The sequence below is a fragment of the Nicotiana tabacum genome, chromosome 8 (assembly GCF_000715075.1).
Source record: "Nicotiana tabacum cultivar K326 chromosome 8, ASM71507v2, whole genome shotgun sequence".
Lineage (NCBI taxonomy): Eukaryota > Viridiplantae > Streptophyta > Magnoliopsida > Solanales > Solanaceae > Nicotiana > Nicotiana tabacum.
Genome location: NC_134087.1, coordinates 51,924,494 through 51,950,179, shown reverse-complemented (window position 1 = coordinate 51,950,179; position 25,686 = coordinate 51,924,494). Strand labels below are relative to the sequence as shown.

Here is a 25,686-nt window from a genome sequence, read left to right as displayed (position 1 = left end):
ACTTCTCTTGCTTCGGAATTTTGAGGGTCCTCCTCAAAATTCTGCCCCAGTTTACTGGGTTGCTGCTTCTGACGGCTGCTTGCGGCGAATGGTTGAAATCACTTCGGAATTTTGATGGTCCTCCTCAAAATTCTGCCCCAGTTTCCAGTTATGGGGGAAATAAAAATTTTATTGACTTGTGACCGAACCCATAGGGCTGCCTATGTATCCCCTCTTAAATGGGAATCAGGTCAAGCGTAGTTCAAATTACATCATGAAGGAAAGCATAAAGATTACACATAGTATCGCTTGACTGCGTCTGAATTGATCGGCTTTGGCCAAACTTCTCCGTCCATTTCTGCAAGTATGAGGGCTCCTCATGTTAGAACCCGGTGGACCATGTATGGACCCTACCAGTTGGGAAAGAAATTTCCCTTGGCTTCATCTTGATGCGGGAAAATTTTCTTTAACACCAACTGCCTCGGTGTGAACTGTCTCGGCTTGACTCTTTTGTTGAAGGCTCTGGACATTCTGTTCTAATAAAGTTGACCAAGGCAAACTGCGTTCATTCTTTTTCCATCTATAAGAGCCAGCTGCTCGTAACGACTCTTCACCCACTCTGCATCGTCGAGTTCGGCTTCCTGTATGATCCTCAAGGAAGGGATTTCTACTTCGGTGGGAATGACCGCTTCTGTACCATATACCAACATGTAGGGGTTGCCCCAGTTGATGTAAGGACTATGGTGTGGTACCCCAATAAAGCAAATGATAGTTTCTCGTGCCACTGTTTATATTTCTCTATCATTTTCCTCAATATCTTCTTGATATTCTTATTGGCGGCCTCTACGACTCCGTTCATCTCAGGTCTGTAGGATGTAGAATTTTGTGTTTGATCTTGAAGGTTTCACACATGGCTTTCATCAGGTCATTGTTGAGATTGGAGCCATTATCAGTGATGATTGATTCTGGGATCCCGAATCGACAAATGATACGATCGCGGACGAAGTCTGCCACGACTTTCTTAGTCACTGCTCTATAAGATGCTGCTTCAACCCATTTGGTGAAATAATCAATTGCTACTAGGATGAACCTGTGCCCATTTGATGCGGCGGGTTCGATTGGTCCAATAACATCCATTCCCCACGCGGCGAACGGCCATGGCAAGCTTGTCACATTAAGCTCATTTGGAGGCACTTTTATCTTGTCTGCATGTATCTGACAGCGGTGACACTTTCGGACGTATTGGATGCAGTCTGTTTCCATAGTCATCCAAAAATAACCAACCCGGAGTATCTTCTTGGCTAAGATAAAACCGTTCATATAAGGACCGCAGGTCCCAGCATGGATTTCTTCTAGTAGTTTAGATGCTTCCTTTGTGTCGACACATCTTAGCAATCCTAAATCAGGAGTCCTCCTGTACAGGATTCCTCTGTTGTGAAAGAAATTATTGGACAACCTCCGAAGTGTGTGTTTCTGAGTAGGATTTGCAAGTTCTAGGTATTCTCCCTTTGTCAAATATTCCTTGATATCATGAAACCAAGGCTTTCCATCTGCTTCTTCTTCGACATAAGTACAGTAGGCTGGCTGATCATAGACTTTTACTGGAATGGGATCAATGAAGTTCTTGTCTGGATGTTGTATCATGGATGATAGGGTAGCCAATACATCGGCGAACTCATTCTGGACTTTGGGAACATGCTGGAACTCCGTCTTTGTGAACCTCTTTCTCAACTCCTGTACATGATGCAAATAAGGGAGTATTTTGGAGTTCTTGGTTGCCCATTCTTCTCGAACCTGATATATAAGCAAATCTAAATCCCCAATCACTAGCAACTCTTGAATGTTCATGTCAATAGCCATCTTGAGCCCTAAGATGCAGGCTTCGTATTCGGCCATGTTGTTGGTACAAGGGAATCTGAGTTTGGCAGAGACCGGATAATGCTGACCAGTTTATGATACCAGGACTGCTCCTATGCCAGCTCCTTTGAAATTTGCTTCTCCATTGAAAAGCATCCTCCAACCATCATAGGATTCTGCAATGTCTTCTCCTATGAATAATACCTCTTTACCAGGAAAATATGTTTTCAGGGGTTCGTATTCTCCATCCACGGGATTTTCAGCAAGGTGATCTGCTAGTGCCCATCCTTTGATTGCTTTCTGAGTTACGTACACAATGTCAAATTCACTCAAAAGGATTTTCCACTTGGCCAGCTTGCCAGTGGGCATGGGCTTTTGAAAGATATACTTCAAGGGATCCATCCTTGATATGGGATATGTAGTATAGGCACAGAAGTAGTGCCTCAACTTTTGAGCTACCCAAGTCAAAGCACAACAGGTGCGCTCTAATAGAGAATACCGAGCCTCGTACAGGGTGAACTTCTTACTGAGGTAATAGATGGCCTGCTCCTTCCTCCCCGTTTCATCATGCTGACCCAGAACGCAACCGAACGCTCCATCCAATATCGCGAGGTAGAGTAATAGAGGTTTACCCGGCTCGGGTGGGACCAAAACTAGTGGTGTTGACAGGTACTTCTTAATTCTGTCGAAGGCCTTTTGGTAGTCATCAGTCCATTTGGTAGCGGCATCCTTCTTCAACATCTTAAAGATCGGATCACAGATGACTGTAAATTGTGCTATGAACCGGATGATATAGTTAAGTCTCCCCAAGAAACTCATTACGTCCTTCTTGTTCTTTGGTGGTGGCAACTCTTGAATAGCTTTGACCTTTGATAGATCCAGTACTATTCCTCGGCGACTTACAATGAACCCAAGTAGTTTTCCGGCAGGAACCCCAAATGCACATTTTGCCGGATTCAGTTTCAGGTTGTACCTTCTTAGTCTGTTGAAGAACTTCCTCAAATCTTCCATATGATCAGTGGCCTTCTTGGACTTTATGATGACATCATCTACATACACCTCAATCTCCTTGTGTATCATGTCATGGAAAATAGTAGTCATGGCCCTCATGTAGGTGGCCCCAGCATTCTTTAATCCAAACAGCATCATCTTGTAACAGTACATCCCCTATGGTGTAATGAAAGTCGTTCTCTCAGCATCTTCTTCATCCATCCAGATCTGATAATAACCAGCGAAACAATCTACAAATGATTGCAACTCGTGCTTGGCGCAATTATCAATTAGGATATGTATATTCGGCAAAGGGAAGTCATCTTTCTGACTGGCCCGGTTGAGATCCCGGTAGTCTACACAGACTATGACCTTCCCATCCTTCTTTGGTACTGGCACAATGTTAGCTAACCATGTTGGATATTCTACCACCCTGAGAACCTTAGCTTTGACTTGCTTAGTGACTTCTTCCTTGATTTTTAGACTCATGTCAGGTTTAAACTTTCTGAGCTTCTGTTTTACCGGTGGACATGTCGGATCAGTTGGTAATTTGTGTGCCACAATAGATGTACTCAGACCATTCATGTCATCGTACGACCAAGCGAATATGTCCTCATACTCCTTTAGAAATTTTGTGTACTCTTCATTTTCTGACGGTGATAAGTGAACGCTGATTCGTGTTTCTTTGACATTTTCTGCATCTCCCAGGTTAACAATCTTAGTCTCGTCTAGGTTGGACTTCGGCCTGTTCTCAAAGTTCTCGACTTCTTTAACAATCTCTTCTGGTATATCGTCTTCCTCTGAATCTATGTCCGTTTGTTGCGTTGTCTCGTTGCATGTCACAGTCATTGGTTCATCAAGATAGGTAATAGTAATGTTGTATAAATAAAGTAATGAGAGAAAATAATAAGAGTAATATTTGTAAGGAAACCGAAATGCTTTGATAAATTTCATAACTGTTTTGAACATTGGAAGATCTTATTGCGAAAATTCAAAATGCGAAAAGAAAATCAACTAGTACAATAAAAGATAGTGCATGATGCTTTTTTCAGCCTTGCTACCCCTAGGCTTTCCGGGCTTTGGTGGTTCTGATGGTCCAATTGTTGAGGCATGCTCCTTGGCTTAGGGCCTGTATGGAAGGGCCTTCCTTCCCCTCCTCCTCGAGAACAACACAACAGTCCATATCATCGTCTTCTAGGAACAAATTTCCCCTTACTGCCAGTGCTTCCTCTTCTTTTGACCCATAGATAACATCGGTCGGTTAGAAAGTATGCTCTAAATGTGGTATTGGCTGCTCCAGCGGATAGTAAAGATCGTGCCATGGTGGCGACCAATTGTTGAATTCTTCCCAAGTGTACTCATATCCCAGACCGAAGGTGGTGCCATGTTTCTTTAGTGTGATAGGCTTAGTGATTCTTTGGAGGTTCTTGCCAAGCCCCTTGCCGGGTTCGTATCCGCTCCAGTTCAATATGCTTTTAATTTTGTTGTCCCGCCATTTGTCTTTGTCGACGGCATTGACTCGTTCGATATGGTGATAGGTCTCCCCGCCTATCTTTATTCTGCCTCCGACTGCTGGGATGGTCTGGAGACTGTATATGGTATTTCTACCGTCGCCGTGAATGATCACCTCTTGGTGGTCACCGCCTGATGTAGTGTTGACGCTACGGCCCCAGCGGCATGAATCCACGGTCGTCCCAACAACAAATTGTAAAATGCTGGCACGTCTATCCCTTGAAAATCAACATCGAACCAAGTTGGCCCCATTCGCAAACACAGACTAATCTCCCCGATGGTGGACCTTTGGGAACCGTCGAAAGCTTTGACATTGATGGCCCCGTCCTTGATCTTATGCAGCCCCTTCCCCAATGTTCTGAATGTTACCAATGGAAAAATATTGAGGCTGGACCCTCCATCAATCAGGATCCTAGTGATAAAATAATCTTCGCATTGCACGGTGATGTGCAATGCTTTATTGTGCCTCAACCCTTCTGGTGGCAGCTCATCTTCATGAAAAGTGATCTTGTGACTTTCCAATACCTGCCCTACCATGTTTGCCATTTCTCCTCCGATGATGTTGCCTAGTAAATATGCCTCACTCAGCACCTTTAGCAAGGCGTTCTTGTGTGCCATAGAATTTTGTAGCAAAGCAAGTATGGAGATTTGCGCCGGTGTTTTATTCAACTGATCAATGACTGAGTATTCCTTGGCTTGTATATTTCTCCAAAGATCGTTTGGACCTGTCTCAATGATGGGCGACCGATTGGAGGCCTGCTTGTTTGACTCAGCTAGGTGTTTTGGGGTATAGACCATGCTGGTCCTCATCATACCCTGTGCGGCAACAGTTTCCTCTAACCTAACCTTGCCTTTACTCCTTGCCTCAGCTGTATAGTCTCATGGTATAGCCTTGTTATGGAATGGTGTTACGGCCGACATCACCACTGGGATCGGCGTGGACATCTCCACTCCGAACGGAGCATGTGCTTTGGGAGGTAAAACTGCAACTTCAAATGGTGGAGGTGCATTTGCTGGAGTCACGAATTCGACATCGATTGGTGTTGGTGTCTTTGTAGTTGTTTCGAACTCAAGTGGCACAGACATGTTTAGATCAGTGTCCCTAGAAAGCTGAGTCTGGACTACAATTAGATTAAGAGTGACTATTGGCTTTATTGGTTCGTCACCTTCTGTGATTAAACCGATCGATCCTTTGGGATCCCAATCATCCTCTATTTCAATCATATAAACACCTCCACCATTATGGTCCGGCAGAGGGTTGTTGCGGACATTCGAAGTAGGCTCCTTTGCCTTAATGATCTTGTTATCAATCAAAGTCTGGATCTTGTCTTTCAGAGAGCGGCATTCATCAATGGTATGCCCTTTCATGCCAGAATGGTATGCACAGGATTTATTTGGATTGACCCATTGAGAAAGGTTTTTAGGGGTTATGGAAGGGATAGGGGTGACATAACCAGCAACTTTGAGCCTTTCGTACAGCTGGTCAATTGGCTCAGCAATGGCGGTATACTGTTTGGGGGATCTGCGGTCGAAATTTGGTCGAGGTCTAGGAAAGTTCTGATGTGTGGGAGGTGATTGATAGTGGGATGGCTGAGCATTGTAGGCTTGGTAGACATGTGCAGGATGGGAATATCTAGGTAAAGTAGGTTGATATATGGGAGGTGGGGGTGATTGGTAAGTAGGTGGTGGAGTTTGGTAAGAGGGTGAGGGTGTTTGGTAATTCGGGGTAGGCTGATATGTGAGTAGAGGTATCGGATAGGCTTAGTATTTGATAGGGGATTTGGCTCTTTGTGCAACCATTACGGCACCTACGTCCCTTTTCTTGGATGTACCACCAGACTATAAAGCCTTATTGGTAGCTTGCAAAGTTTCAAAGTTTGTAACCATACCACTTTTGATGCCTTCCTCGATCATTTCCCCTAGTTTGATGATGTCAGAAAATTTCTGGCTCTCAATCAACATCAGCCTTTCATAGTACTGCGGGTCTTGAACCCGGACGAAAAACTTGTTCATTTGTTCTTCTTCTAAAGCCAGTCTGACCTTAGCGGCTTCTGATCTCCAACGAGTAGCGTACTCGTGGAATGTTTCTGTGGGCTTCTTCTTTAAATTCTGGATGTAGAACACATCTGGCGCATTTTCTGTGTTGAACCTGAACCTGTTCATAAAGTCAGATGCCATGCTTACCCAGTTTGACCATTTCTTTGGATCCTGACCGATGTACCAAGACAAAGCATCTCCTTTCAAGCTTCTCATAAAAAGCTTCATGCGGATTCTCTCGTCTTTCCCTACTCCCACCAGCTTGTCACAGTACGTTCTCAGATGGACCCTTGGATCTCATGTACCATCAAACATTTTGAACTTTGGAGGTTTGTACCCCTCGGGCAGTTCGACATTCGGTTGTATGCAAAGATCTTCATAGGTAAACCCTTCAATCCCCTTACTTCCTTCAACACCTTGAATTCGACTAGTCAATTTCTTGAGTTCCGCAGCCAGGTTCCTGATGAGTGAGTCTTTATCATCAGACTCGGGTGTGCTTGAGATGGGTTGGGTGGAGTGTGGCATGGTCTCCACATAGATGGGGGTGTTATGGTGGGCATGGAAATGGTCATTTGTGAAATTCAAAGGTTCAGGGATGAGGGGTGGAGTATTGTTGGATGTGTGGCAGGTATTGCAGTGGTGGTGAGGAGCAGGATGGTTTCGTGACTTTGGGATATTTTGTGGAGGTGTGGGGTTCTGAGCATTTGGGAAATTAATGTCGGGAGTGGTGAGGGAAAATGACAGATTCGCCAAATTCCGAACCTGATCAAGTTCTTCTTGAAATTTCAACAGTTTCTGCTCGAGTTAGGACACACTTTCTTTGGAGACCTGAGCACCATGAGCGACCTCTACTCGTTCAGTTAAGTTTTCCTTTTTGTTCGAATCTTCCATCTTCCTTTTGTTCTTGTTTCTGATAGGACTAAGAGGAGGAGTGGGTAGAGGGCCCTTTGATCTTGTGGAATATAATGACGATGCCAGAGTGCACGAACTAAGCTTTGAGGAGGGGAAAAAAATGAAAAATAAAACAAAAGGTAACAAGTTAGTGAGGATTATAAGGAAAAGATGTTGCGATATTTAAACACATAGTGCAAGAATGTAAATCGTGTCCTAATTTGGAAGCCTCGTTGTGCCCGAGGTAGGCCTAGCGACAAATTAATTTGGAGAACTTAGAATGCTAAATGCCTCATTTTTATTGATAAAAGTAGACGAATCCCAAAACGACACTAAATAACAAGGAATAAAATGTCACTAGTGGCCATTGGCCTTATTACATTTCTTAAAGCAAAAAGGAAAGATTCTATCTATTTGGTCCCCATAGGACCTTCCTCAGGTTGAATGCTCTCGTTAATCAAGTCCTCCAGCTCGCGTAGGTTCACTAGTAGAAATGTCTTTGCCATGTGTTCTCCTTCGTTTCCTTCAGCGCTCTGGTAGTCGGTGGCTCTCTTCCTCACTTTTCCTTCCAATTCCAGCAGACTGTATTCCAGATATTCCAACTTTTCGCTAGCTTTGGCAGCCCTCTCTTTCCACTCGTTGATTTGGTTATTTGATGGAAGACTCCTACCAGTCCAGTAAGAGTAAGGGTGTGTTAACCATACCGAAGCTGGGGACCTCGTGCCTTATGTTTCTACAAGACAAAAGGATTAGGCCCTTACCCCCACCAGACTCGACTATTTAACATCAACAATTAGCATGAAGCATTTAGTTCTCCAAATAAATGCACAGAACGTGGTGATGTCCGTTTGGATTTTAGGGAAACCCAGTGGACTTTGGATAAGGTTATCTTAAAGAGTCATTATGCGGACAACATAACTGACTCGACTAGGTTTGACCATGATGCATGCACAATTAAACAGAGTAAGGTTTCTATAGGTTTTTAGACTGGTACCCTTGATCGGACAACTCAAGGGGGAAAGGCACGGAACCGTCGACTACACCGTTAATCGACTGGTTTTACCGCAAATATGCCTTTTCAGGATTTAGGGGGTGACAATATCGGAAGAGCGCAACCACTCATTATAAGCGTTGCTATGGTATTTGTTTGGACACGAGTGGAATATGATGTTGAGCATGATTATGCAATAATTAAAGCAGATTGTCACGTATTTGCACGTTAGGAAAGCAGTAAATACAACAGTTTTTCATAACTTAAAGCGGTAGTAAAGGAAAGTAGTAAAGGAAAGTAATAAATAAAAGAAATAAAAAGACAAATCAGTTTTGCGATCGAAAAGGAAATTGAATGCTTAAAAGAAATAAACAAATAATTGCGCATAAAGAAGCATAAATTCACAATAAGAGTCTGAAATGGTAAAAGCCTAAAAGAAATCCCCAGCAGAGTCGCACGCTATCGCGCCTCCTTTTTCTCGTGAAATCGGGTTTATGACATTTGGCAGGACAACTCGTTCCCTTTTGGGAATTGGGTTTGAATAGAAGAGTCACCACCTAATGATTTAAGTGCATTAGGACACTAAGAAAGATTTGATTTGAACAATCAGAGATTGGGTAAGGGCTTGAAATTATCCCGAGGGGAAGGTGCTAGGCACCCCTCAGGATCCACTAGTGTGGTTCCCGGTCAGACAATTATTGTGACTTTAGTGCAATTAACATATAGGCAAATAAAGGCTTCAAATAAGATGGGATTTTCACGTAATGGTTACAAATAAACAAAAGTAAGAAAAAGGAACTAAAAAGAGAGTTGACTTTCTTAAAAGAAATGGTTTAAAAAGATTTAAAAAGAAACAAAGAAAACAAAGGGAAGGGGGGGTGCTAGGTTTATTAATAATATGGATCACCCCACACAATATCCGGTAATCACTCCTCAGTGAGGGGCTACACGTGATGTTATCGCGTGGTCATCATATCCATATCTACCCTTTCCCACTCCTTTAAGGTATTAAAGCGCGAAATGGTCTCGTTTACTTATTGCATGCTATTACCCGCCCCAATCCTTATCAGTCCCGGAGGCATTTAGGACTACTAATCCTAAAGGGAAGGGATATTAGGCTTGTTTATAGTTTCAAAGGCAAAACTCTAAGGCGATAAACAAAACACATATATGGCAAGTATGGGGAAGCATATAAACAAATGAAAAGGCTCAAACAGACCTCCTTTAAGTAGAGAAAAGCAAGTAGTTAGCATGACTTACACATACTGTTTAGGGTCTGATTAAACTTAAAGGACAGAGGCAGACTGATTTATTACATAGTTCAGATAAGAAGCCCAAATCAGGCCTGCCTGCTGGTTGTAGCTAATAAAATCTGATTCAGTTTATAATTTTAGACCTAAAACTTGCCTAGGTGTTGGACGAGGATCCTTTAGGCATGATATATACTGATTTCAGAAACAATGAAATAAACTGAATACATACTGATTTAAGAAAAGTCGTCAATTATTAAAGAAAAACAAGTTTTAGCAAGAGATCATAAATCATTGTTACTGATTTTAGACTTATAAACGAGTGAAGCGGTTCAGATTCGATTAAAGCTCCTATAGGCATGCTTTCTATGCGTTGTTGATTTTAAACCCCTTTTAACAGACATGGTAAAATGCGGAAACCCTATAAACATGATATATAGGTGCTGAATTTCATTTAAGACCTATGAACATGATATCTAATTGCAGTTGATTATTAAGACCTAAAAACATGTTTACCTAATGAGGAATGCATATGCAAGATTCAGAAAGAAACCTATAGGCAGGATATTTATATTATGTGCAAAAATTGAGAAATTCCTATAGGCAAGTTATCTATATGATATGCAGAAATTCAGAAATAAACTATAGGCATGGTATCTATATGGGAATTCAAGATTCCTATAGACATGGTATCTACATGAGAGTGCAGAAATTCAGAAATAACCTATAGGCATGATATCTATATGGGAATGCAAGATTCCTATAGACATGGTATCTACATGAGAGTGCAGAAATTCAGAAACTCCTATAAGCAGGTTATCTACATGAGAGCGCAGAAATTCAGAAACTCCTATAGGCAGGTTATCTACCCCTTTTTGCATACATAGTTACCCCTCCCTTTTCACTAGTCATCCCCAAGAGTTTATTACAAAATTATTACAGCCTAGAAAAAGAAAATACATCAGAAATTAAAAGGTACTACCAAGGAGAGCCTGATTCAGACTTTCTGTCTGAAATATGAAGTAAACCAACTCCAAGAGATCATGATCCAAAGCCTTTCTCCCATTTGGATGTGTCAAAGTTCCCTAAGAGCCTCAAAAAGTACTCCGGGCAATGCTCACACCAAAATGCAATGTCAGATTAGGACAAGTGCAGTGTGGAAAGGCCAGCCCTCAAGTGTCCAAGTTTAGAGGGAACTCAAGGTCCCAAGGCAAGGCTCACAAGAGGTGGGGCTGAACTTAAGGACTAAGAGGGAGTGCAAGTGCAGAAATAGAGTGCTGAAAGGGGGAAAGGGAAAGGGAAACAGTTATAAATAAATACACATAGGGGTATAGGGGAGGTGGTAAAGAGGCAAAGACAGGCTGGTGCGCATACCCAGCAATGGGAAATGCTGGCACACTCATAAGCCTGTTAGAACACACTGTTTAGAGATTAGGATCCCAAAGGATCAAGTTTAATTCATGGACAATAATTTACATATTGCCATGTCTTAAACCTTATGCTCAAACACATAAGGGGGTAGGGAATAGGGATTCATAACAGAAACAAACAGAAAGAAATCAGCATGCTAATTGAAATATTGAGCTCTACAGAAACAATAAGTAGACATAGATACACAAACTATAAATAAAAACATTGTTGTGATACTGAAGCTTAAATCAAGATATACCAGTTTCACAGAAACAAGTAAAGAAAAACAGTAGGTACTGTAAACAGGCCACAGTGCAGACAAGAAGAGAGAATATTATTGTGTGTGAGTATGAGTTCAGAAGGATTGTGTATTGTTTGAGTTTGTGAAAGAGTTGTGCATTTATAGTGTGAAAATCAGACGGAAATATGGTAAGAACATAGTTAAGGAACTGAATATCAATTAAGAATCAATCACACAAGACTTCCTTTAATCAAGGAATTCAGATTCAAACGGGTAAGAACTATTAAAGAAAGAATTTTTTTTTTTGGCAATCCGCTAGGCAAGAGCCTAGGGCTAAGTTTTTTATTAATAAAAGAACAGAAAAATACAACAAATAGGAAAAGTACAAATAAGGGGGACAATAGCACCGATATTGTTACCCATATGTCTTGGCTATATAATCACTCATTTGCGCCTCACACTGCCTTATGATGACAGCCTCATGTAGAGGATTCATGGTGTAGCTGTCGTCAATGTCTCACGAGGGCATATAATCTCATAACCGTGTGGATATTTTCCAAAGGCATTGGACCAAGGCAACACAAACCGAGCTAAACCTTACCTTACTAATCCTATTGAGGCAAGTAAAAAGCCTCGCTTACTAACAAGCATGTAAAAAGAAAGAACTGGAAAGAACCAAATATTTAATGATCATCACAGAGTTTATAACATACTCTGTGATGATATTACAAATGAGTATACTAACATAATGGTAGAATAAAATGATGAAGAAATTAAAATGTTGTCCCTTCTTGTCCGAACTTGTAATTTCTTCAATTTGTAACTCTTTTTCATCATAATCCCAATTCTTCAAGATGTATTCAAAATTCATGATTTCTTTTTTGAACGATTGGACTTTGTTGATGTAGTTGGGGCGGCCTTCTTTTGTTTGGCAACTCTCATTGGAGGTCGCCTAACATTAAAAAAATCACTAGCCTTGTCATCCCAACTATTCTTCCTTGTATGAGATTTGTAAATTTTTCCACTATGCATTGGTGATAAATCCCCTTTTCTTGCCGCCTCTTCTCTACACTGTTGTAACATTGCATATTCTTCTCCTTGTTCAAAAAACTCTCTCCCTAAATTCACAGGTTGTGGTTCATTTTGAATCGTATCTAGTGACACCAAGGCAGATTCTCCAATTGCCACCATTGCCTTACTTTGTTGTTGTCCAATGTGTTGTAATTTGTTGTTATTCCTACCTACAGGACCTGTGCTAGATGTAATAGGATTTACAGGTATGGAACTTACCATAGCTTCCAAAAGCTTTCTCTCCTCCTCTGAAATAACTGGTTTAGTGGTGACCAGTTGTTGCTGCCCAGTTTTTGCCCGATCAGCTGTAGGATGTGCAACTTTAACAGTCTGCCTTGTACCTGTTGTTGCAGCTTGACTTGGACTTGTATTTGGGGAACAGCTCTTAGCACCTATAGTAAGCTTCTTGGAAGGCAATTAGCTAAGCACTTTGTGCAAAGTAGGCAATTAGAGGTAAATACATAAGAGAGTTATTTAAGGACAGAATTTAAAATACACGGTTGTACAAATAAGGTAAGAAAATCAATTAGTAGCCAGTAAATCAAAGGGTCTGAGATTTTGCAATTATTGGTCCATGAATGAACCGAGTCAGAAAAGATGAGAAAAGGTTTTTTAACTTAAGTCGAATCAGTAAACAATGGAAAGAAATCAATCAGACATGCTCAGAAGGAAGTCTGAACTGGTCACAACTTTGAAAGCCACTTTAGAGGGAAGTTCTTCACGTATAAAAAGCATACAAACATGTTGAGTTGAAAGAAGATGTCATGCCTTCGCAAAAATTAGTAGGTAATGGTTGTCACATAAGTCAGTAATGTAGAAGAGAGATAGCATCTAGTAGCATACAAAAGATCCAATACAAAAGATCTTAGAAGAGTTTAGCAAAAAGGTCAGAATCATATGAAAACAAGGATGTCCAAACTCAGTTCAGAGACTCGAAATTGGTTTGAAAGAGTTGAGGGTTTTTGAAATAAAACCCTAGTTCAAGCAAGTCACATAGCTAGACTTGGAGGAACCCCCAAATTCTAGGGTTTCCACCATTAATCGAGTGCAAAGATGAAAGGGCAAGTATCTAAATCGAAAACAGGTTCAGAGTTCTCAAAAAAAGAACTGAAACTTCTAACAGGTTTCTTTCAGCAACAGAAACTCATGAGAAACATGATAGAAAAGTAACATGCAGAACATAGTAGAAGAGCTCAAAGAAAACAGAGTAGAAGAAACTAATTCGAAACATAATGGAAAAATTGATACGAATAGTAGGAGAAACATATTAAGAAATTTTTTAGAAGAAGCTTAACCAGAACTCAGTAGGTGGAACTTAATAAGAACACTTAAGGACATAATAATGGAAAATATAGTAGGAGAAACACACAAGAACACAGTAGAGAAAAATACAGTAGAAAAAGCATACAAGAGCACGGTATAGGAAAATATAGTAGAAGAAGTATACAAGAACACAATATAGAAAAATACAGTAGAAGAAGCATACAAGAACATAGTAGAAGAAAATACAAGGACACAGTAGAGGCCAATACACACAAAAAGGAAAAGAAAGTCAAAGAAACATTTAAATACTTTCAGAAAACCCTAGATCAGAAAAGAAAGATTTTGAAAGTAGTTTTTGAAAGAAAAGTCAGGAAAATCATTTAAAATCTTAAAGAAAGCATGGATCTGGAACAGATCTAGAGAGATCAGAAAAACCTCACAACTAGGGTTTTCAGAGGAACCCAAGCGATGAGAAAGGCTTGGATCTAAGCAACAGGAGTCGAGACCAGGCTTCAAAATAGACATAGCTCGCCGGAACGGGGCTGGAGATGGTTGTGGAACTCGGAGCGACAGAGGTATGGACACAACCCTTCATGGTCGAGTCATGGAGTTTTAGTTAACCAGACATAAGGAGCCATGGTGGCTTGGTGGGTGGTGAAACCACCATAGATCTAGGTTAGAGGGTGGCCGGAGAAGGTGAAAAGGATTAATCGGAGAGGAGGGGATGGGGGAAGGTTCTAGAGAGAACCAGAGGTTAGAGAGATAGAGACGAGTGAGGGGAAATGAGGGGTATTGGGGGGTCGTTTGATTAAAAAAGGTAAGGGCGGATCTAGACCGTTGATCAAAATTGATCAACAGCCAAGATTTGATCCGGGTTGGGCCGGGTAGTTTTAGGATTAGGCTTGGAGTTTTGGGTTAATTTAATTTGGATTGGGGATTGGGTTTAATTAGGCCAGATTAGAAAGCCAAATGTGACTATAAGTTAAATAGCCTCTTTTTCCCTTTTAATTTATAAAAAATAATAAACAAATTTCTGAAAACAAATTCAAAGTACTAAAATGACTTATAATATATAATTATCAATTTAAAAATATAAAATCCCATTTTATAAATATGAGACGGATTTAAACTTAAAAATGGTTAATATTACAATTACGCAATTTTATCCTTAAAAAATACCAAATAAATTTATAAAAATGTATGAAAAATATCTTAGACATATTTTGGTACAAATATGAGAATTTATAAAAATTCAATTCCATGGGTTTTAACGAATTCCCAACCATTTGGAGTGTCGTTATAGCTTGGCTTAAATCTTTGTGTCTCTTTATTGTTATCAATGGTATAATCATCGTCATCGCTGCCACTTCTTGTTCCTCGAACAATAAGGAGCCCAACTCATCGAGCGATTGATTTCAACTGTTGATTACTGCTAGAACACCTCCACAGTCAGATTTGATAGCGATTACGCAATCGGAGCTTCACTCAGTCAAAAGTGAAGTAAAGGAAGTGTTTGAGGCAGCCGCACCTGTGCAGGTGAACAAACCTTTTAGCCAGGTTTTTGAGGTTAAGCTTGTGATGGTGAATGGCTCTAGAGTTGTAAATGTGAATCCAGTAGATGAAGATGCGAAAGATGAGCCTGTTGACAGTGATGCAATTATGATTTCAAAATTTGTTGTGGCGCCGTTGCAAGAAGCTGAAACTGAAATTTACTAGTCTAAATTTGGTCCATTTCTGTCCTGTAATTTGTCCAAAGATGGAGTTTATGATTGGAGAAGAAGAAAGGGGAGGTCAGATTAGTGGGAATGGTGTGATAGATTCCACCCATTTTTATAAATGGGTCGGATAAGGTAAATGAGTTGAAATAATATCAATTTTTTGTTCCAGAAGATTGCCACGTGGCCCAGTTAAAAATCGCCACGTCATTAAATGAAAGACCCACCAATTCTGCCATTAGTCGCGGGGGTATTTTTGTTAATAGAATTAACGTCGTATATTTTTTTGGACGGATAAATGGACGAAGGGTATTTATAAACCATTTAGCAAATGATAGGGATAGTTTTGGCCCTTTTCAGTTGTTTCTTTTATATATTTGCAAAAATTATTAAATTGTTATAAATAGAATTCTATTTAAGATGAATGTCTATATTCTAGAGAGATTCTAGGGTTTATTACTTGGTGGCTAAGTCACCCTCTCCCTATAAATAGAGGGTTCTATTCCATTATAATTCATTCCAAAAATCAATAAGAGTTCTCTCTCCCTACTTTTCTCTGTAATATTCTTCTTCTTCTTTTATTGTTTCATAACACATTATCAACACGAGACTCTAACCAATTGAGTAGAAACTTTGGGATTGAGCATAATGATTGTCAATTGTTCTATGAACTTCCTTCATGATTAAATTCTGGATTTAAGGTAAGTATTTTACTTTTCTCTTTCAAATTCTTGACATTCTATAATTTGATTTTAAATACAAGCAAAGACGATAAATTTTAATTGCAACTCTAATGGAGTTTGAAAGAGATTATAACCACCCAAAGTGGTAAAATTTCTATGTCTTGCCATGATCAAAGTCATGTATGATCGTGAGCACAAGAAGTGAAAACTCGTCCCATTGAATTTGCTTCATTCTCATTCCCTTAAGAGAATGTGATAGCAATATGTGATAAGTCTGAAAGAAGACAAAATTATTATCGTGAAGGTATCAATAGATATGGACGTGGCAATAAACGAAATTATAATCGTCATCATTGTGATAATGAGAATAATAAGGATTCTCAAAATAATCTTTCACTCTGTGAAAGTAATATTTGTCATCGATTTGACATGAGATTTTATAAAGCACATATAGATGATTATGGTCCATTCATGATGTGAATGTGACAACATCTAATTTATGAATACATATTCATTCTTGGAAGAATATGAACGTGCTAGTGGTAGTGAATATACCACACTCACCTCTAGATGGAGGTTTGAGATGAAATAAGAAAATAATGTCATTATTATGGCATGAATGATCATTGGTCATGTACTTATTGTACGCCAAAATATTATGGCAATGTGATTATTAAAAGACAATGGTAATGCAAGAAACAGATCTTGCATATAATTTGACCATGACCACAATGGTATAACTTTTTCTTTAAAAGAGATATTCATCACATGGATGTTGATGAATCTGTGGTAGTACAAAAATAATTGAGAGCTTTGGAAGAGCCAATTATTACTATTTTGGAGGAATACAATTGATTATCATGTCAATTTATTGTGTTGTAGTAAGTCTCAAAGAAACTTATTCAGTTTCCAAAGTACACGTGAAAGCGGTTGATTATATTGAGACTATAAATAAAGGAAAGATTTAATACCTTCTATTACTACAACTTGTAGCGGGATAATATATATGTGAAAAGTTACCCGCTTTATTCTCCAGTTTGTACTACACAAATAAAAGAACACCACACTAAAGTGGATATTTATTGATATAAAAACTCATATCATAATAAACTTGGAGTTTATTGATAATTGCACATGTCATGGTGTAAACCTGAACTTATCAATATTGATAATTTATTCAGATGGCATAATCAGTTTAGCCATATCAATTTAAGTATGATGTGCAAAAATAATAGAAAATTCACATGGGTAAATATTAAAGAACTAGAAAGTTCTTTACGAATTCTCTTATATTGCTTGTTCTCATTAATTAATTGACCAACTAAAGTTGGGATTGAATCCCATGAATTCTAGAAATATCAAAGGTGAATATGGGCTCATCCACCTGCCATGTATACCACATAAGATGCATTTATGAGATGGTTACATGTGCGATTATTATTAACCCGCAACCTGGCCGGTGCTTGCGAGGTAACTTGCTCAATAATTTAATTTAGAGCATATTCCAGATTTTTTTTATTCAAGATAGTTCATCTTGATAAGTTGGTTTACATCACAGTTGGTTTAGCAAAATAATTTATTGAGTGCCTCCACTTAATAGCTAAACTATTTCTTATGAGAACAAAGTTATATATATCAATTTGATATATGTTATATATGAAAGTATATTGCATTCTCCTCTCACAAGTGGATCAGGGTCAGGAACCAAATAATTTCATCTTATTATTATTGATGTGCGGTGTATATTTTTATTAACACCATAATGCACAAAGATGGATTTCCAAAGTTGAGGAAGCAAGTTAGTTTTTCTAACATGAGGGGGAGACATGATAAACAGTTGAGAAAAAAGTTACACGGAATGAATTATTATTTATATATATAGATCCTCGAATAGGATAATATGAACCTGAAGTTCATAAAAGGATAATTCATTTGCAATATATTGCAAAGCATTCCATATGCATTTGCTGACCCAAAGAAAGTAATTATATTCTCATTGCAAATGCTCATATTAAGTCCTAGAAGGCCAAAGTCTGTGGTACGCTTAAAGCGTATAGACAAATCGGTTTCAAATAGAACTTCTTGACAAAGAAGATGAGCAAATGATCAAAGTGATCATAATAAGGAGGCAAGTGATCTAGAAAATCACATGACATAACACTTCATAAAATCTTATGAGAGATTCAGGTACCTGAATATATGAATGAAGAGATCTCTATGTTATGTCTTTATGAAAAAATATTGGAACCGATATAAAATGTTTGTCGACGACATCTATCATAGCATTAAGTATAGATGAGGATCTTAAGTCTATCGAATATAGACACAAAAATATTGGCCAAATGGAAGAGACACAATTCGAATAGAATTGGTTTCATATAAAAGACATATAATTTTGTCTATGTTGTTCAAATACTTGAAAATAAAGTCAATGGTATGTACAATTAGTTTTCGATATCTTATATGTCTAGCATGACATGAAAACTTGATATACATCTAAAGTCTCTTTAGATGGATTATATGACTTAACTTATATGACAATCCATGAAGGATTTAAGTTGCTTAAAGCATATATAATTCTTGATCATTAAGTACCACTTTCTCAGTGCAATTTGTGCACATTTGTATCTTGCTATAACTATAAGCATGATAATGTGATAGCGAGGATTTTCAAGGTGCAATATATTCATTGGAGTTAATATGGCTGATTTATTCACCAAAACTCTGTCGATGTCAACCTTCAAGAAGCTAGTGCACAAGATTGGAATGCGAAGGCTCAATGATGTTAATTGATGCTCTCATCAGGGGAGTTAATACGCGTTGCACTCTTTTTCCATTACAAGGTTTTGTCCCACTGAGTTTTCCTTGCAAGGTTTTTAACGAGGCAACCAAAAAGCGTATTGTTAGACATGTGTACTCTTTTTCCTTTTCTACAATTTTTTCCCATTGGGTTTTATTTAGTTAAGGTTTTAACGAGGCACATTATCTGTTGAATAGACATTCAAGGGGGGGTGTTATAAATAGAATTCTATTTAAGGTGAATGTCTATATTCTAGAGAGATTCTAGGGTTTATTATTTGATGGCTAAGTCATCCTTTCCCCATAAATAGAGGGTTCTATTCCATTGTAATTCATCTCAAAATCAATAAGAGTTCTCTCTCCCTATTTTTCTCTGCAATATTCTTCTTTCTTCTTTTATTGTTTCATAACATAAATCAATAAAATTTGAATAATTTCTCTCTCTGTAGCAAACGTCACCTAAAATACATTAATTTGCTAAAAAGAAAAAAAGAGAAAAAGAAAAGAAATTTACCAAATACACCAGACAAGGTTTGGTGGCAATTAGATGACCTCGGGATGTGCAAAACCCTAGTGTATTTTTGTCGGGTTTTCCGCCAAAAGAACGTCACTGTACCTTGCCAAGAAAAAATCTTTACCTTACGTATACATTACCCTTTGTATAAATCTCACCATCTCACTTTTTTCTATCATCCATTCACTAAGATTGGATTTTTATAAGATATTTGGCAATACACTAACAGAAAAAACACAAACAGAATATACTACAGGGGGGATTCCATGGCTACTGACCACTCTGATGATTTAGACCAACTTCTTGACAGTAAGTGGCTCACCTTTTTCCCCATTTCAGTAAATTGAATTGGACTGGAAACTGACCCCTTGAGTTAATTTTCAGGCGCTTTGGATGATTTTCAGAGCCTCGATCTCACTTCTGCTTCTCAAAGGTTTCTTCTGCTCTGCTTTCTCTTCTGGCATATAACAAGTTTATTTTAGTCTTTTCCAATGTACCCCAAAATATATATAAATAAACAACAACTACCCAGTAAAATCTCACATAGTGATAGTGGTGTCGGCGAATGGTAATGTATACGCAGACCTTACCCTATCGGGTCAAAGAGGCTGTTTCCGATAGACCCTAGGCTCTTAGAAAGACGAAAATAAAATAAAAAACAAGAAAAGAGAATTCATTAGTAACTCCAGTAGAAATCGTAATAGTAACGGAAGCATAAAAACCAAAAGATGAATGACATGCAATAACTGTAACCAGAATCTAAGGCCCGGGGCTAAGATAAACAACAAGAATAGTGTGGGTTCAACATAAACTGCAAGCCATCTAAGATCAACCCTAATCCAACCCCGCCTCACCCCCGGTATAAAGTAAGGAAAGTTTTACTACCCCTATCCCACAACCCTAATGCTTGACCTCCAGGCCTTTCTATCAAGGATCATGTCCTCGGATATCTGTAGTCGTACCATGTCTTGCCTGATCATCTCTCTAATACTTTTTACGTCTCCCTCTGCCTCTTTTTGTACCCACCACGGCCAACCGCTCACACCTCCTCACTGGTGCATCAAGGCTTCTCCTCTGCACGTGCTCGAACCATCTGAGCTTTGCTTCCCGCATCTTGTCATCCACAGGGGTGACGCCCACCTTCTTCCGAATATCTTTATTCCTAATCTTGTCTATCCTAGTGTGTCCGCACATCCACCTCAGCATCCCCATCTCTGCTACTTTCATCCTCTGCATATGGGAGTTCTTAACCGGCCAACACTCTGCCGCATACAACATGGCCGGTCTAACCACAGCTCTATAAAACTTACCTTTGAGTATTGGTGGCACTTTCTTGTCGCACAAGACTCCAGATGCAAGCTTCATTTCATCCAGCCCGCCCCTATGCGGTGGGTGACGTCCTCGTCGATCTCTCCGTCCCCCCTAATCAACGACCCAAGGTACTTGAAGCTATCTCTCTTGGGGATGACCTGTGACCCAAGCCTCACGTCCCCGCCTACTTCCCTCGACTCAACGCTAAACTTGCACTCTAGGTACTCTGCCTTAGACCTGCTCAATTTGAAACCCTTAGACTCAAGAGTCTGTTTCTTTGGTTTTAAGCTAATGGGGTTTGAATTTTGAGCTGTGATGAAAAGGGGTAGAATATATAAGAAATTTATTTAGTCTTTTCCAATGATTTCTTTTTTAAAACCTTTACTTCGGTTATAAGCTTTGAATTTTGAGCTGTGATTAAAAAGGGGTTGATTTTGAATGTAGAAATGGGGGTGGAGAGGACAAGAAAGAGAGTTCTTGTATGGCTAGTGAGGTTCGAGGGCTTGGAATGTCGTTGCCTGATTTGAAAGCTAAGAATAAGGGGAAGCAAAAGGCTTCTTCTAAGGACTCACATGTCTCTGAAGCTCTTGATAAGCTTAGAGAGCAGACAAGAGAGGCTGTTAAGGGATTAGAATCAGTGGCTGGGCCGAGACCCGGTGTAGAGAGCTTTGGAAGTGATCCAATGATGGAGGAGTGGGCCAAGCAGTTTGAGGAGCTTGCTGGTTCTCAGGTATATGTTCTCACTAAGTTTTTTTGAAGGTTACTTCTGTTGTTTTTGACTAGTAGTTCTTTTTATCAAACAGTGAACTGCAGAATATATGTTTCTTTATGGAGTTTCACAGTTGAATGTGAAGTCTTTTTCATGAAATTTGCAAAATGACCAATAGATTTTGTTCTCCTACATACTGGAAATTTGGGGAAGGGAAGGGGTGTGGTGAGGAATGAGGATGGTACTGTATTGATATAGTTAGAGAAAGCATTTTTCTTCATTCATAGATATAATTAACATTTTCAGATAAATGATTGCGTTTATGCGTGGAGGAGTTTTGGTAATGAATTTATGGAACATCTTAATGCTTTCTGAAGGTGGCAGTTCCAATAATTTTAATCGCTCTGCAGATTGTCAAAGTTTTTGTAGTCTTGTGTTCTGTTGCCTGTTTATATGTTTCAGCTGATATAGATGCTGTATAAATAGGAGCTAATTGCATATGTAGATCTCGTGACTAAGGAAGCTGAATGAAACTTTTTGTTCCAAGGACTGAATTTCATTAAATTGTTTGGTCTTGACCGATTCCTCTAAAAGTAAAGAACTGCCACCCTTCTAAAGACTCCTAGGAGGAATCTGTCGAAAATGTGACCCTTTCAAAGCCTTTTACATTCTTAGGTCCTGTTTTCCTCTACTTTAGAATTCTCTGCTTAGGATTTTGGATTTCAATCAAAAGCTGCTTTGAATATCTTTTGTTTTTTCCGATAAGGAAGCTGTTCTGACTATGAACCTTCAGTTTCGGTGGATGTTGTGTTTCATCTTGTTGCTTCCTCCTATTTAATAATGCTAACGAAGTATAGTCATGGATCAAATAAGGACATCATTGGACTGTTAAGAGCAAAGTGCTGAGACATTTGAATGCTTTGGATGAGAAAATAGAATACACTCAATAACTACTCACTAATGGACTTGGAGGTCAGATAGGGTTAACTTGTAGCTACATGTGCAAGTGTGGATTAAGCTGTTTATATGGTCAGAAAACTGCATGATTGGCTCGAGATAGGTTTTTATGTCTATCAGCCTGGAAAGCTGTTCACATCGGATTTGCATTTTATGTTTACCTATAGTTGAAAGCAATGTCTGTTGCCTTATTCTCTTTTATGTTCTCCTTTTCACTTAATAAGTCAAAATTGTTCTATCAATTGCACCACAATAGTACCTCAATTACACAACATGACAATTACATTAAGCCTCTAAAAATTCCTTCAAACTATCTAATTCATGAAGAGATATCTTCTTTGCACCAAAAAATACAAAGAAAATGGGGTAGTAAATGGCTTCTAAAATTTTCAATTCCTTCGTGATAGTCTTCTATCCCATTTCAACAATCATCCAAAATGTGCGTAAGGCACTACTATGTACTCTCTCGCGATATCTTTCCTTATAAATAGCTTCTTCTCACTTGTTTGGAATGGGATTTGTAACTATTTTGATTGACTAATTGCTAGGACATGGAGTCTATCATAGAGACCATGATGCAGCAGCTTCTTTCAAAGGAAATTCTTTATGAACCTATGAGAGAAATTGGAGAAAGATATCCAAAGTGGTTGGAAGACAATAAATCTAAGTTAAGCAGTGAAGAATATGAACGTTATAGACACCAGTATGAACTTATAAGAGATCTAAACAAAGTCTATGAAACTGAGCCGAGCAACTTCAACAAAATTGTCGAGCTTATGCAGAAAATGCAAGAATGTGGCCAACCACCAATTGATATAGTGCATGAGCTTGCTCCAGACTTCGATATATCAACTCTTGGACAGTTGTAAGTGCTCCAATATTTTCAGAATTTCCTTCAAATTCAGTTGCCTGCATGTTGAATCGGTAGTAGACTAGTAGTTAGAGTCTGGAATTATAATGTCTTCTTTTCCTCTTTTTACCTGGAGATAGTAGGTCCTTTACTGTTTTTGGCCTATATATATTTCCCTAAATTTTTTGGATGATGGACTAAAAGCATGCAAGTATCTTGCCTATTCTTAATTTCGCTGCTTATGTGTCTACTGTGTGTATGATAGTATCCTATCAAGGTCTGAAAGTTCCACATCTTTGGATCAAACTTTTGACTTAATGGAACAGCTCCTGCAAACTGATCCTGGTCTCTGATCCTGGTCTCCTGCTTTCTGCGCAACTGGTAGAACCATTTTCAGTGTTCCAACTCGCCCAAAAAGAAAAAACTAACTCAATTCAACATGCCAAATCAATGAAAATAATAGATCAGAGAAACAATATTGCAATGGTTTGACAGTGGTTGCAAATTTGCTTTAGCCTTTATGGAAAGTGAGCTTTTACTCTTCCTCCGTCCCTGTTCGTCTTTCCCTTCTCCTATAAAGAACGAGTAAATTGTTTAAATATCTCCAGATCCTGTCCTGTCTGAGATCTGACAACCATCCCAGCTACCAAAGCAAAAGCAGCTGGCTAAAGAACATACTGCTGCATCATATGCTTAATAATAAATAGATAAACGAATTGATGGCATATGTCAGATGGGGAATTTCTCAGTCTCTACACCATTGTTCCGATGTTTTTGAATCTTTACCAATCTGATGAGATATATGTCTAAAAATTTGAGCCTTCTTAGTCCTTCGTCTGTCTAATAGAAAACATTTTTTAATCGTTAGTCCGATAGATGACGTTTTTGTTTCTGCTTGAAAATGGAACCCTGTAACTGTTTTGATGTTTAGCAGTATCTTCATTAGTGAATTGTGATTGAGCAGTCTCTCCTCTGGTTTTGCAGATCACCAGATATGCTCGAGTCGCAACAGAACTGCTGTATTATGTGAAGACACTGGTTCGACTATCCTGCTGGCCAACTTGCTCCTTAAATTGTTCTTTTACCATAGTAACAATATGCTGAGGGACATAAGTTATTTTTGGATGGAATTCAATTATGAGGTGATTGCTTATCTCATCTTTCTAATAAACGTGACGTGCATTCTTTTTATAGGTGTTAAACGAGTGGGCCGGGCCGGGCCGGGTTGCTATTTTTTGGACCCGTACGGGTTACGGTCCGGGCCGGTTACGGTTTGGGGCTTAACGGGTTTAACGGGTTCGGGTTCATCCGGGTAAAAATTGGACCGTAAGGGTTACGGGTTAAGGGGGCCGGGTCGGGCCGGGTTTAGTGTATTTTTTAATTTTTTTTGTATTTTGTATAACTATTGTAATTTGTATTAATTTAAAGATTACAAGTTATATTAATACAAAAGTATTAATATAAATTGCAAGTGCTACATTTATTTCAAAATTAAAGTTTGCATTTAAAAAGTAAATTAACAAAAAATAGTAAAACTAAATTTTCATGCATAATAAATTAACAATACTTCAAATTAATCTAACAAACTAAAACATTAAGCATAAATACGTCTAATAATTTTAAAATAACACAATTGTTTTAAAATCTTAAATACGAATTTCCGGAGGACGCTCAAGACAATACTTTATATGCCTTCTTAAACTGCATGTGCCAGACTTTGAACGAAAATTTAAGACTTTGACCACAGTTCTTGCACTTTACTTTCTGACCTTCTTTATTTTCTTCTACCACCTCAAAGTGTTGCCAAACATATGAGCGCACTCTAGAAGTAGGAGGCATGATTTAAATTGAATTGAGATTTGAGAATTGAGAATTTGAGATTGAGACTTGAAATCTTGAAAATTGGAGAATGAGAGAAATTGAGATTGAGAAATGAGAGTTGAGTGAAGAAATGAAGAAGAGGGGGGTGTATTTATAGTTTTAGAGAAGGTTAATTTTGTAAATTGAAAAAAGGTTAAATTTTAAAGAAACCGTTGCCAACGGTTAGTGGGCCCCACTTAATTCAAAAAATTAAAAAATAAACAAAAAAAAAGGTTGTACCGGGCCGGACCGGGCCGGTTTAACCGATACTCGGTACTGTTCACGTGGATCGGGTTTGACCAGTCCGGTTAACCGTTACCAAACCCCCTCTACCCCTCCTACCCAACCCCACCCGGCCCCCTATGTACTGGGCCGATTCGGTTCCGGTTTTAACTGGTCTAGGCCGGTTCGGTTACGGGTCAACCCGGCCCGTTAGACACCTTTAATTCTTTTCTTTCGTTTTGGTGTCAGTATATGGCATACCTTTCCATACAAAAAATGCTTGGAAAATCTTGAATGGTATTGCAGAATATTGAACTATTATCACAGCTCGATTTGTATCTTGAGCTTGGATCTTAGTTGTAGAGTTTCTAAAACTTTGTTTTTTGTACCAAATAATGAAAGATCAAATCTTGAAATGATAAAGTTAATTAGATCTGCATGTTGGCATGAGCTAACTTTTTCTACATTTCATCATGAAGTGGGCTCTTATTTTAGAAGGGTTAATACATATTGCTGGGACCCAAAATCCCAACCTGTTGTAACGGTGCCCAATACATTACTAGGTAAGTCGACA

At 38.8% G+C, this 25,686-nt stretch overlaps 1 protein-coding gene across 1 annotated transcript; it reads left to right on the top strand.

Annotated features, from left to right (window-relative positions):
- The first annotated feature begins 19,262 nt into the window (after positions 1–19,262).
- On the top strand, positions 19,263–24,495 carry LOC107805738 (peroxisome biogenesis protein 19-2-like). The gene is made up of 5 exons (XM_016629806.2): positions 19,263–19,512; positions 19,588–19,636; positions 20,959–21,244; positions 22,729–23,045; positions 24,015–24,495. The coding sequence occupies exons 1-5, from the start codon at positions 19,470–19,472 to the stop codon at positions 24,058–24,060; spliced, it is 741 nt and encodes a 246-aa protein (XP_016485292.1). The 5' UTR covers positions 19,263–19,469; the 3' UTR covers positions 24,061–24,495.
- The last annotated feature ends 1,191 nt before the right edge of the window (positions 24,496–25,686 follow it).